The 12,732-nt window shown below is 42.3% G+C and overlaps 1 protein-coding gene across 5 annotated transcripts in view; it reads right to left on the bottom strand.

Annotated features, from left to right (window-relative positions):
* Positions 1-1,370: 1,370 nt before the first annotated feature.
* Positions 1,371-12,732, bottom strand: part of ap1b1 (adaptor related protein complex 1 subunit beta 1) — a 35,257-nt gene continuing 23,895 nt past the window's right edge. For all 5 annotated transcript variants that reach the window (XM_015973026.3, XM_015973028.3, XM_015973027.3 and 2 more), the window contains 4 exons: positions 11,204-11,288; positions 10,667-10,753; positions 10,010-10,164; positions 1,371-1,661 (listed from right to left, as the gene is read on the bottom strand). In XM_015973026.3, the coding sequence (XP_015828512.3) occupies positions 1,587-1,661; positions 10,010-10,164; positions 10,667-10,753; positions 11,204-11,288 (402 nt within the window). In that variant the 3' untranslated portion in view covers positions 1,371-1,586. The remainder of the gene's footprint in view (positions 1,662-10,009; positions 10,165-10,666; positions 10,754-11,203; positions 11,289-12,732) is intronic.

The following is a 12,732-nucleotide window of genomic DNA, read 5'->3' as shown; positions in this document are numbered from 1 at the left end:
ACCGGTAAAGGCAAGCAGGTGGCGCCCCCTAACGGGATGCTTTTACCAGCGGATCAATGTCAAATTGTTCATTTATAGATTAGCAGATTGGAGGTACTGATGTTTTCCAGGTTATATATTCTTTGCAGCTGAACCAAACTGCCTTTTCCTACAGAATCTGAGAAGAGAATAGTTTGTGTTCCACGTCAGCTCAGCCAGTGGAAGTCCTGGTTACTCTCCGGAGAACGTAGAACTCATTAATGTCTCACAGACACTTATTTATCCCGGACTCTTGCACTTGTGCTCAGCTTTGGTTTGCATGTCTGAAACACAGTGAGCTGGTGGCCCACAGGGCGAAAGCACCCTAAACTCCTCAAAAGTCACAGATCATGAGTTTTTATATAAACACAGAAGAGATACTCAATGTGTGGATCATCAGCGCTTTTAATAGTTCTCAAACAATGTACACGCTGAACTAAATAAATCAAAAACATGATTAAACATCTGATTAATACAGCATCAGCTGTCACCACACACACAGAACACGCAGCCTCGGCTTTTACAAGATGTTGTCGGCACATTCATCCTGATGAAACAGCTTCAGGGAGACAGAGATCATGGATGGTTGCCCCATCTCAGGTCAGTGTGCAACCTACACTTGTGTTCTCTTCACATCTGGAACGTAACAAATCATGACATGAGTTTATGTCACCTGGGCCTTCATCTCCGGTGGCCGTGGAGAACTGCTGTGAGGACCGGGTGGGGGGGGGGGGGGGGCTGCGGCTGACGCAGGAAGAGACAGCGAATAGAAAAATTCCCACGCCCTGAGGCTCTCCCCCGTTTGTCACATACACTCTAACAAGACTACGGACACAAATGAAACCATGGAATGACGAAGCAAATGCGTGTTCAGCAGACGCCTGCTGCTGAAATAGAAAATGTCGAGATTACACACACACACGCACACACACACGCACGCACACACACATGCACGCACACACACAGCTCTCAGGGACAGTAGAGGATCAAAACTACTGCTCCGCACAAAGAAAACTATGAAATGACAAACAATGGTGTAGTTTGAAGTATTTGTGCGTCTCCTGTTGGGCCAGCATTCTCCTCATCCTGTCTGAACTTCAGTTAGCTACAAATAAATATGATGAAATTTACCCGATGATAGCAGGTGCTAAAAATAGACAAATTCACCCAGAGGTGAAGCTGGAAAATGATTACAGAGCCTCATACGGAGGCAGAAGTCAGGCGGCCGTCTGTTCGCGAATGAGTAAGGGTCATTAAACGAAGGATCATGCAGGGAAGATTGGAGCTGCGCTGATAAATTAGCTTCAAACTAAAGCAACAAAACAAAACAAATGAATGAATCAGGTATGCAGAGAGAGTGGGCAGCAGCCTTTGTAGGGGGGGGGGAAGGTGAATGTTTAAAAGGTTACAACAGACCATTCAACATTCTAATGGAAGGGCTAAATGACAGAAACTGTAGTCAAACACTGCAGGGAGGCGGCGCCGCTCGACGCAGGGCTGGAGCACGTTTCACACATCGGGAGAGGATGCTGGGAGGTCAGCGACTGGAAGGATGTTGGAGCGTTCCCTCAGTTCTTCAGCACGGCCTCGTAGGTCTGGAACACACACTGGGAAACCTCTGGAGCTCTGCACTTCAGAGAGATCTAGTGGGAGACAAAAGATGTTGGTTCTGTTTAAACAAAAATATAGAAAATTCTGATTTTCTGTTTGTTTCTGCATGAAAATGGAAAACATGAAAGTACCAAATGAACCAAAATGTCCAACGTATAAAACATTAAATAGTTCGGTTTTGTGAGCTTATTGAGGAAAATCAGGGTTTCTCACATTCATTAATAACCTCATCCTCCCTTTATATGCACTCTTCACCAGAACATTAATTATTTTTCACATGGGAGGGGAAAATGGCTGTGGATTAAAACTCCTTTAATTCAGTCTTATCGTGTGCGAGCAGACCTTCTGACAGAAATACAGATACACAAGCACACTGACGGAAATGGAAGCAGCTTGCCCTGCCTTTGATGTCAGTCCCAGCTGGGAGAAGGTTTTGGGTTTAATGGAGCCTCACAAAGTATGAATTTCTCTCCCCCCTCCATCACACTGTAGATATTATTTTCTTACATCCCAGAAGCACACTGTTTACAGGAAACACCAGGCAGGCAGCTGGAGCTCAGGAACAGTTGCATCAGTCCAGATTTTATTACGATGTGACAGAAAACACTTTAGAAACACGACAAAACAAGAAGACGGGGGGGGGGGGTCGTCTGATTAAATTCTGCAGAGTAAATCCCAGCTGTGCTCTCCTCTGAAGAGCAGAAGCCTTAATGACCCACATGTCTGAAGGGAGAAGAAAAGGACGACCTGCTCTCACACACACACACACCCCCCACACACACGCATCATCATCAATCTGCTTTAATCACCGTCATTGCTTTGAATCACATTTGCTACACCGACGTGGAGCTGGACCAGTTTGAGTGGAGGAGAAGGTCCTTATAAAAATTTACATTCTGACTGGATTTGATCCTGTATTTTTGTTTCATGCTCAGTAATCCTCCATCATCCTAATTACAAGGCGTTATGAATTAAGCCCTCACTTATCCGTTGTCTGACGCGGCAACGCTAATACGCCACAATTATCTTAATTACAGCGATTGGCTATTCACCTGAAATGTAAGGATGTGATGGAGCGTGGCATGGTGGTTACCACAGAGTTGTCGTTAAATAAAGCAGTGGTATTACGCAGCTCTGTGCTGGTACACCCAGCCCTCTTTACTAATGCATGCTGCTGCTAGCAACACTTAGACAGCTGTGCTCCTATCAGCACGATGTGAAGAAGCGCAGAAGCTCCAGCTGCTGAGCAGAGGCGCTTACTGAGAGAGCCGTTAGCTGCAACACCTCAGCTTCAGGGCTTGATGCTTCATTAAAAGCACAGCAGAGTATGAAGGAAATAAGAGACTGAAGGAGGAAGACCAGAGGAGAAGTTTGCGTTCAACACCCATGGAGTCTTCATATGCTGCAGTTCCTTTATTGAGTTTACATTATTTGATATTGAAGAGCATAAAAATGATGCCAAAGTTTGTGAGGAATCATTCATAATAAAATATTGATCATTTTAGAGATCTGTGAGGCACGGCCCGGTTCACAAGATCAACGAGAAAAGGGATGGAAAAGAGAATGAAAAACCACCAACAAACAGCATACGGCAGGTAAAAATGACCAGAATGTTTAAAGGAGAACTAGACAGTTTTGGCTTACTTTTCGCGCCCCCTAGTGTCAGTTTGTAGAACCAAAAGCTAAACGTTTCTCCTCGCCGTGCCTTTAGCACCTTAACCCATTTGGCCCCACTGGCAACATCTGTTGCCAAAGCGTTTCACCGTCATTCTCAACTCACAATAAAAAAAAGATTGCAACAGCACTAATGCAGCTTTTTCCACTTATATGCTAGTAGATAACTTAGACAAAGGTTTTACTAAAAATATATGTTTCCAAGTGCTTCCTATTGCATGACACCATCTGCTTCCGGCTCCTTCCGCCTGAAGACATGGCAGGTGCAAATCGTCCTGGAAAGAGGTCATTTTCATTAACTAATGATGTTTCCCCCAAAACATATTTATTATTATTTAGTCATTCAAGTCTCTAGAGCAGGGCTATTCAATTATGGTCCTGGAGGGCCTCTATCCAGCACGTTTTAGGGGTTTCTCTGCTCCAACACACTTGATTCAGTGGTTCAATCACCTGCGCTGCAGCTCATCAGGCTCTGCAGAAGCCTGTTAATCACCTATGGTAAATGCCTGCATTTGTATAGCGCCTCTTTAGGGACCTATTTACGAGTCACCTGAAGGCTGGACATCGTCCCTGTAGAAACCATAACATAAATCACAAAGAGCACGAGTGACGTGATGGAAGAAGATTCATTCTTGTTGATTTTGTGGTTTGTTCAACTATTCAAAAGCTCTAATAACAGCAATCAGCTGTACTTCACAATTAGTTAAAACACCAAATAAAGGTACTCAGAAGGAAGATATGATTTGTAGGAAATGTTAACAGTGTGTGTGGAAGGGGGATGTATACTTGTTCTGCGGAAAAGCTGCTTCATGGCGTCTATTTCTAAGTTTACTGAAAACAGCAAGAACCAGCTCACGAGGTGGGCAGAAAAAAAAACTCAGCCATCATATTGTTGCCATGGGGACAGAAGATGGCAGATGAGAAAACCACAGCATCGTGTCAAGAAGATGGAGCATCCAGATGCTCTGCTTACTACAGTAAACATGATGGGAACCGAGGAAAAGAAAAATTATCAACAGACTGAAGATTCTGTTGATAATTTTTATTTTCCTCGGGGAGCAAAATAAAAAAGGGGATCGTAGTGACAAAGCAGCTGCTCTTGTCCCCCCCAGTCTGCTCTGCAACTTTTGCTTTAGCTCTCATCACCAACATGGAGATGTTTGCGCCTGCAGCAGGAAGCCGTTTCCAGCTTAAGTAGGGTGTGAATGTGTGAAAACAGAAGTGTTGAGAGACATGACTCAAAAGTAGAACGTGTCATAATTTGGAGAGACATCTTTTCGACATTCTCCATAAATCAGAGGTTTAGAGGATACTAAATGTGGTTCTTTTCCTTATTTTATCAGTAATTGTTAAGTTTTCCTAGAGTTACGTTTCAGCTATGACATCACAATGCACATGCGTGTGGTACCCACGCCCAAGGTCGATGTGGACGCAGCAATCCACCAACCACAATCATTCTTATTCAGTTTGAGTGGGCAGACCACGAGATGTTGTGTTTTATCGTTCTGGGTGCATACCGAATTTCGTTGCCTATTGATGCATCAAACACACACCACACTGCTTTGATTCAAGCATCACGCGTAAGAATAGCGGCCAGTGCCTCTGGCCAATCAGCCAACAGTCGAAGATTTTGACTCTGGGGGTGGGGTGTAACCCTTAACATAATGGATCAGGTAAGATGCCGATCAAAAGTTTGAGGCCCGTATCATGACAACGCCCTTTACTAGGGTTGGGCATCGAGCATCAACTGAAACTGGGACTAACTCAGTTTTTCCCAGAATCACTCATATTTTTTAATTGAGATTCTCAGTCTGCCAACCAGAAGAAAAATTTGCGGCCAATCTCTGTGGAAAAAATAATAAATAAATACAAAACATGATCCACATAATCTCAGACGCCTTTCAGAGCCGATCATACAACCTATGTGTTGCTTCTACTTTGCAGCCCGCAGAGTCCGCTAGTGCAGCAACCGGAAACATTCAAATTCAAGCAATGCCTAACCGTAGCCTTTACAATGTCTACCGACACGATGGCATCATGCAGAATGTTATTCACCTCTCGCGGTGCGCACAGCACCTACAGGTTCACGGTCAACCAGATAGTAGAAGCTAGGGTTGGGCGATTTGTATAATTTTTCCCACCACCAATCGTCAGTCCAAAAAAAAACACGATGGATGATTTATTCGTGCATGTGACGTCATGACGCACGGACTGATTAGCGAACACAGAAGAAGCCCAAAACATTGATTTTTTTTTAGACAAGGGCAGCACATATGGTTGCTGGAAGAGAAATAAAAATGGTTTTTTTTGTTTTATTTGCTGTTTAATACGGGCCGTTTATATGTCAAACACGGTTAAAAAGAAGCCTCGTCTGGGTTTCCTTGTGGTGCCCACTGTTGTGGTATTTTATTTAAGCTAAATGTTTCTTTCTGAAAAAATTCTGGGGTTCTTTCTTTTATAAGTAGGGGATGAAATGAATCGCTGCTGCGTTTGGACCATCGACATATATGGTTTGGACGCACTGAGGAGGCAGCTCGCTGCCAGAGGTCACATGATCCATTTATCACTGTCACTTTCATTTTTAAAATAATGAATAATCATTTGTTTACTTTCCATTCATTTTTAATTAATATTTAGTGCAACCAAGCTGATCAGAATGCCCAAGTAACATGAACAATGCAATTAATCGATTTCACTTAAATTAGGAACATTTCACCTGCTGCGGCTCGAACGCACATTCCTCCTGCGCCGCGTGAACCTGAACTGGTCGCCTGCAGCTTGTGTGTAATCAAATGTCTCTAGGGAGCTTGCTGAAGAGATTATGAGCATCTAGACTTTAGCCTCAGACAGACTCACGGCTGTTTAAATAATGTTCAGGATGGATCCGTGCTCTGCTGACACACTCGAAGCAGGTGCTGAATAACGACGAGCGCTACTTCAGCCCAAGTTTTAATCAGGAAACATTTCTCCAAAAGAAATCACCAGAAGTGTTCTTTTCAAGTCATCTGTTAAAAATTGTCACTTTTCACCGTCATGTAGCCCTTAACAACAAATTAGCAGAATATCTAAAAAAAATAAAACTGATTTTACTTTTCAAACACATAAGAGGACCTATTCCCCAGTGCAATATAGAGTTTGGAGCTGGGACACAGATATTATGGGTCATGTGGAAGATGAAGTACGGTAGATAAAGTTGAGATGTGCAAAAAAAAAGAAAAAAAAGAAAAAATGGGTCATGGTATGAAAATGCCTAAAACAGCATTAGTGAGCAGCAGCAGCGGCAGAAATAAAACATGACCTCATATGTTTCCTCAAGAAAATGAATAAACCTTTTCATGCTTTTTTCATTTGAAGTACCACGAAGCCCAGTAAAACCGCAGCGGCAGCGCTTTACTTTTATCGTTCTAAAAATAGCTGCCGACAAAAGGCTTTGGCAGCTTGGCTTTAATGTTCTGTGCCAAGAGAGCGCTGGGACCGTTGCAGCAGGCTGGCTCAGAAGAACCGGCATCAGAAAACATCCATGCAGGAGAACAAACGTCAGACTCCAGATCTGGATTCACTACTCCATTTGTGAACCGTCAGTAAAATGCGAGCACTTGCAGCCACAACGAGAAACGGCCCAGTCTTAACATGAAATTAAAAAACAGGAGTGGAAGGTAACAGAACCCGCTGAAGGAGAAGAAAAGCCTCCTGAATCATTAAAGCTGGGAAATCAGATGATAAAAAATGTAAACCTCTTGCAGCTCCACAAACAACCATCATATTTCCCTATCAGGTTGGTCTACGTGATGAATAAACTGTGTGTAAACCAGATGAGAACTCGGATTTTTATGAACGCGCTTTGGGTGACTGATGAATCGACCAGGCTTGATAGGAGCAAATAAAAAGACAGTTGATGCCACCTTATAAATAAAACATGAAGCAGACCAAGATGAGTCGCACCAAGGTCACTGCTCATCCTGAATTTCTACGCCAAACACAATCCATCAGTGGTGACGCTGATGATGCGGAGACACGCAACAACCGAGTGACGTACGCTGCAGTAGGGCTGCCATCACTGCACAAGCGGCCTCTTGTCCCGCAGGTTCGACGCTGACAACTGCACATCAATCTCTGTCATGTCTGCGTGTTCAAACTGATTCAGAGTGGCTTGAATTGATCCGTAACACAGTGTAATGAACATAACCTTACAACAGAGACAACAGGACATGCTGGCTGAACCAGACAGACATCATTCGGCATGAAGGACAGTAAAACACACCGCAAGTATTTCTAAAATGTTTAAACTATCAAACCCCAAATATGCAAAACCGTGCCTCTTCTCATTTTGTTTTCTTTTTGGTTCCCGTTGCAGCCCCTGAAGCTGCCTAAGCCTTACATTTGAAAGTTTGCACATGCTAGATACAACTCGCATAAGCACATCCGCTTTTAATCTCTACAAAAAGATATCAGTGCATGAACATGCACAGCCTGTAGGCAAGCACAGAGATTTCTGGGAGATTTCTGGAGCCGCTTTAGAGAAGGGCCTTAGTCAAAAGCATGTAAACGGTCTGTGCGAGCAGAAGTGGCAGAAAGCACTTGAAGAAATACGATCTGAAAACGACGGGCTATGACCTCAACAAGAAATCCTTGGCCTGGCTGTCCATTATCGGCTACATCAAGACGGCCCCAAAATAATCTTTTCAGATTGTGACGGAAACAAAAAAAGGGAGAAAATTCCTGCCAAAAATACATTTTGCTCAATATAAAAAGCACAAACTCATCTGTAGTCTGTAGTTTAGGTGCCAACAGATTTAACATGGGACTAACAGATTTACGGTGACAAAACGTCCCTTTTTTTCACTTTTCACGTTGTCTCAGGGGCATCCGGGCAGTGGGGCCCCCAGATAACTTTCTTAGGGGTGGCCAGATGGGACCAGACAAAATCTGGGGGGTGGCAGACCAGATTGGTCCGTGTGGTAACTCTAGGAGTTTAACCTGTGGTGATGCATTGCATGCTCCTTTGATCCTTTTCATAAAAATAAATATGCATCCAACACAAGACAAGTTTTTCCAGAAAAATACATTTCAAAGTGTTATTTTTAATGTGATCTTTTTTGGAGGAGCAACATATTGAATGAGTGATCGGTCGGCCTGCACAAAATAAAGAATTTGCATTAGCATGTAACGTGGTTGGATAATCGGATCTCCTCAGGGTTGTGGTTCTTCTGGCAAAACGTGAGCCAATTTTAAGATGAAAGTCATCATAACATTGTAACAAATTAAGGATGCAGAAGGAACATCCAGGTGTGCTAATTATATAAATAAGCAAAAATTTACTAACTGTTTCGAGAGCCATTTTGTTGGTACACTGATAGTGAATCAATTAATCAATTAATTAATCAATTTCCCTCTGGGATTAATAAAGTATTTTTGAATTTGAATTGAACTTGAATAGCACCTAGCTGGTTAAAAAATGGGGAGCAATGTAGTTCGAGTTAGGGCTGGGCGATATGGCCTCAAATCTATAATGCGATATAATCTGAAGCATGTGCGGTAACGATATATATTGCGATATATTTTTTCCTTTATATGTCAAAATGACATGCTCTTAAATATCCTCATGTGGCAAAAATATGCCACTTGACGCATATAGGCCTCCTCCTCCGCCCACTCCATGCTTGCAGTCACTGCCATTCTGTTGTCCCAATGTCAGCAGGGTGCACATCTTAGTGACGTCATGTGTTATCGCGGTATTGCGATATAGCCAAAAACTCTATCAATACCCAATTTTATATCGTTTCTACCTTATATCGTTTATATTGCCCACCCCTAGTTCGAGTCAGTTTTCATTTAGTTGACAAAATATTTTCACAATTTTTTTGCCTCGGAAATATTTTTGCGGATGAGAACAGAAAAAAATAAAAACTTGGGAGACTAAATCAACGACTAAATTGATCAACGAAAAACAGATGAGAAAAAAATAATCAGTGACAAAAATCCAAACAGAAGACGGGACAAAAGAGCCGCTCACCAAATGGAACAGGTGGGACGAGATAAGAACTAATGAGTCTGGAGCTAGCCGTGGTCTGGTTTTAAGTGATTCATAGTCACTTTTGTTTTATTTAGCATGCCACCATGCAGCTTTTTGTCTGGTTAAATAATTAAACAAATATTTCTAATAATTATAAAGACTTGTTTGCTTTATTAATGTAGAGAGACACAATTTCAACTGTTGATGTGTGTTTTGGTATTTCTAACAATGTTTTTGTTATATATAGTCAGATTAATGTGCCTTTTTTTCCTTTAGTCGCCTGAGACTGAAACAAAAACACATTGGATGACTAAAATAAAAAAAATAAATAAATAAAAATAACGAAATTAAAAGCTCCCATCAAAATGAACACAGTTCTGAGTGGTGTTGCCGTAGAGTGACATCATCAGCAGGCCAGGTCCCAGAGCAGATTAAATGTCTTCTTTTATGAAAATAAAAATATGATCACCTTAAGATTAGACGCAATAGGATTAACTTTATAAACTAAAACTTATGCAGAAATACTTAAAATGCTTGATTATATTTTCAATAAACTATAAAAAGTGAAATCATTTCTCTGAATAATTTCAATTTTCGTGGTTAAAGGTTTCTAAAAAAGTGTGTCTAACACCTAGAATACAGAAGGTAACCATCTATCACCTCAGACTCAACTAGAAGCAATGGGATACTCACAGTGTAGGTGGGGTTTCCTGCCTGCACCCTGAGCTCCGCCAGCACCCAGATGCTGTTGGTGAGTTTCATGGACTGATACAGCATGTCCTGTCCATCCACGGTCCGTTTGGCTATGGTGAAGATGTTGCTACCCTGAAGTTTGCTGGAGGCTGCGTCTGTTAACAGAACATTTATACGTTTAAACCGGCAGCTTGGTTTTATTTCAGTGCATAGAGTCCCTCTCTGATTCCTGGCAAGCTCTGTGGCCGTCTGCAGAAACAATTACTAAATGCAGCAGACCCTGAAGAATTTATTTCCCCCTTATCAGACCCGAAATTTTTTTACTGCAGGTTGTCTGAGAAACAAAGATACAGTCACTAATTTTGAATTAGTGTCTCTGCTCAGCCTCAGTCTTGCTGCTGTACCCCATGAGGATGTGAAATCCTGCATCTTTGTTCAAAGAGAAGAAATTCAATCTGTCAAGAGTAACTCTCCATTAAGCCGTAAAACTAAATTATGACACATAAATAGTGGCTGCAGCTGATGAGCACTCATCAAATGCAGTTTGCTTCATTAGCAGGGATCAGAATTGAGATCAACATGGCTCCAACTGAGCAGTTTCCAACAAAAGTGGCAGTGATGCGTTTTTGTTTTCCGCTCTTCGATCAGACTTCTTACCCGAGTTCAGATGGCAGTCTTTGATCTGAAACTGGGACTCATTGTCATTAGGAATGTCCTTCCATGTGGCGAGGAAAACTTGTCGCTCTGTTGATAAAAAGAAGCCACTGGATGAGTCAATAAAATACACATGGTCAATTCATTTTCGGTTATTTATCCCACGATGCGTTGAAAAACGCCCCAGTATAGTGCGAGTAGTGTAGTTTCTCTCCAGACAAAAGGTGTCCTGCTGTGACTTAGCCTCTGAAGCATTAGCTCACAGCTGCTGGCAGCCGTCCCGCTGCTAGCCCCATCACAAAACTCTACAGGAAGAAATGCCAGCACATTTTCATCCAACAAATCAAACCGCAACACAAAAAACTAAAAATAAAATGGCAGCAGTACAATCTGCCCTGCCACGGGAAGTGACGGAGTCCTCCAGCAGGTGGACAGCCGCGCACGCATCAATCTTTCAGAGACGACTCATTACTCCATGTCTCTGACGTCAGCGAAGCTTCAAGGCTTTTGAGTGAAGTGCTTTAGCAAAGAAACACTCACCCATCTTCCCGTCCTCCACGAACAGCACGCTGATGGGGTACTGGCAGCTGAAGTAAAATACGTCAATGTTGTTCTTCACAGCCACCTGTGGGGGGATTATATCCAGGAAGAGGGGAGGGGGCAACGGGGGGGGGGAATCAACATGACGTCAATTAATACTCAGTTTTTAAGCCCTTTGAAATGACAATTATTCTGAGTTTGTTTTAGGGTTTCACTAAAAATCAGCCACAACGTGAACAAAATCTCAGAGAAAATAGAAAGATGATCTGAAATCCATCTGCTTAAGTTACTTTTTTACTGGCAGTAAAACAAAGCTGTGAAAATCTCCAGAAGTTTATTCGAAAAGATGCTTTACAGATTCATAATCAAGTGACTTCATAATTAGATGGTCTTGTCAGACCAAATAACTTCACATTTATAAAGAAAACTGCACCGGATCTTTAATTTCAGACTTGAAAATCGTTTCCATCACAAACATGGTGAACAAAGCCAACTATAAAAAGATCAACAGCATTGTTGTCGCAGGTAAACTGTCCCGCTCCGCTGATGTGAAGTAGAGGTTGCGTCCCACTCTTGTCTATATCTCCATGGTAACTCACGCTTAACACCGACTATCTGTCATTTCCCTGCTGACGCGTCTGACTGCTGAAATCTGCCACGACTTTATTTCTGACATGAGATGTTAAACATCAGATTATGATTAAACAGATAGAAATTTAATCACCCGACCATCTGTTGGCATTTAAGCACCAGTTTTGGCTATTTTAGTCAGGGGCTCTGAACTCTTTACAACCGAGTCAACAAAAACGTTTTCATTCACTTTATTTGTTTCTTCTTCTCTTTTGTTCTAATAAATCTGAGAAGATTCCTTTAAAAATGACCTCTGGTGACCTGAGTTTTGCTTCTCTATGAGGCAAATCCTGGATCAGTAATAAACGATGAAAAACGGTCCTGCTACGTGGTTTCTGTGCCGAGGACTTCACTGATCCAGCTGCCACAGGCGTTCATCTGGCTTCATGCTTATTCAACAGGTGAAAAATAATGGATTCATTTACTCGAACAAGGCTCTGATGAGAGAATTAAATCCATCCGAGGGTTGTCTGAACGCTAGAAAGAATAAACTCAAGTAAATGATAATGACCCGCACTTGTATAGCGCCTCAGAGTAAGGACTCCAAAGCGCTTTACACTAGTGTATCATTCATCCATTCACACACACATTCACACACTGATGGTGATGAGCTACGATGTAGCCACAGCTGCCCTGGGGCGCGCTGACAGAGAGGCTGCCGAGTACGCAAACCTGCAACTTTCCGATTACTGGACAACCCGCTCAACCTGTTGAGCTACTGCTGCCCCAATAAATCAAACCTTTCGTACGGAGGAGCCCGGTCTATTTCACAGATTGTTTCTTTCAGGTATTTAAAACCAAACCAAAATGTTAATTAATTCTTCTTTTTGCTTCTAAAAGCAGAAATCTCTGTTCGGGTTTTTAAAGAAACCATTGCAGGTTGTTGAATGCAAGTTAAT

Source organism: Nothobranchius furzeri, chromosome 17 (genome assembly GCF_043380555.1).
Source record: "Nothobranchius furzeri strain GRZ-AD chromosome 17, NfurGRZ-RIMD1, whole genome shotgun sequence".
Classification (NCBI taxonomy): domain Eukaryota; kingdom Metazoa; phylum Chordata; class Actinopteri; order Cyprinodontiformes; family Nothobranchiidae; genus Nothobranchius; species Nothobranchius furzeri.
Note: the sequence above shows the minus strand (reverse complement) of the source record. Positions and strands in the feature narration are given on the sequence as shown.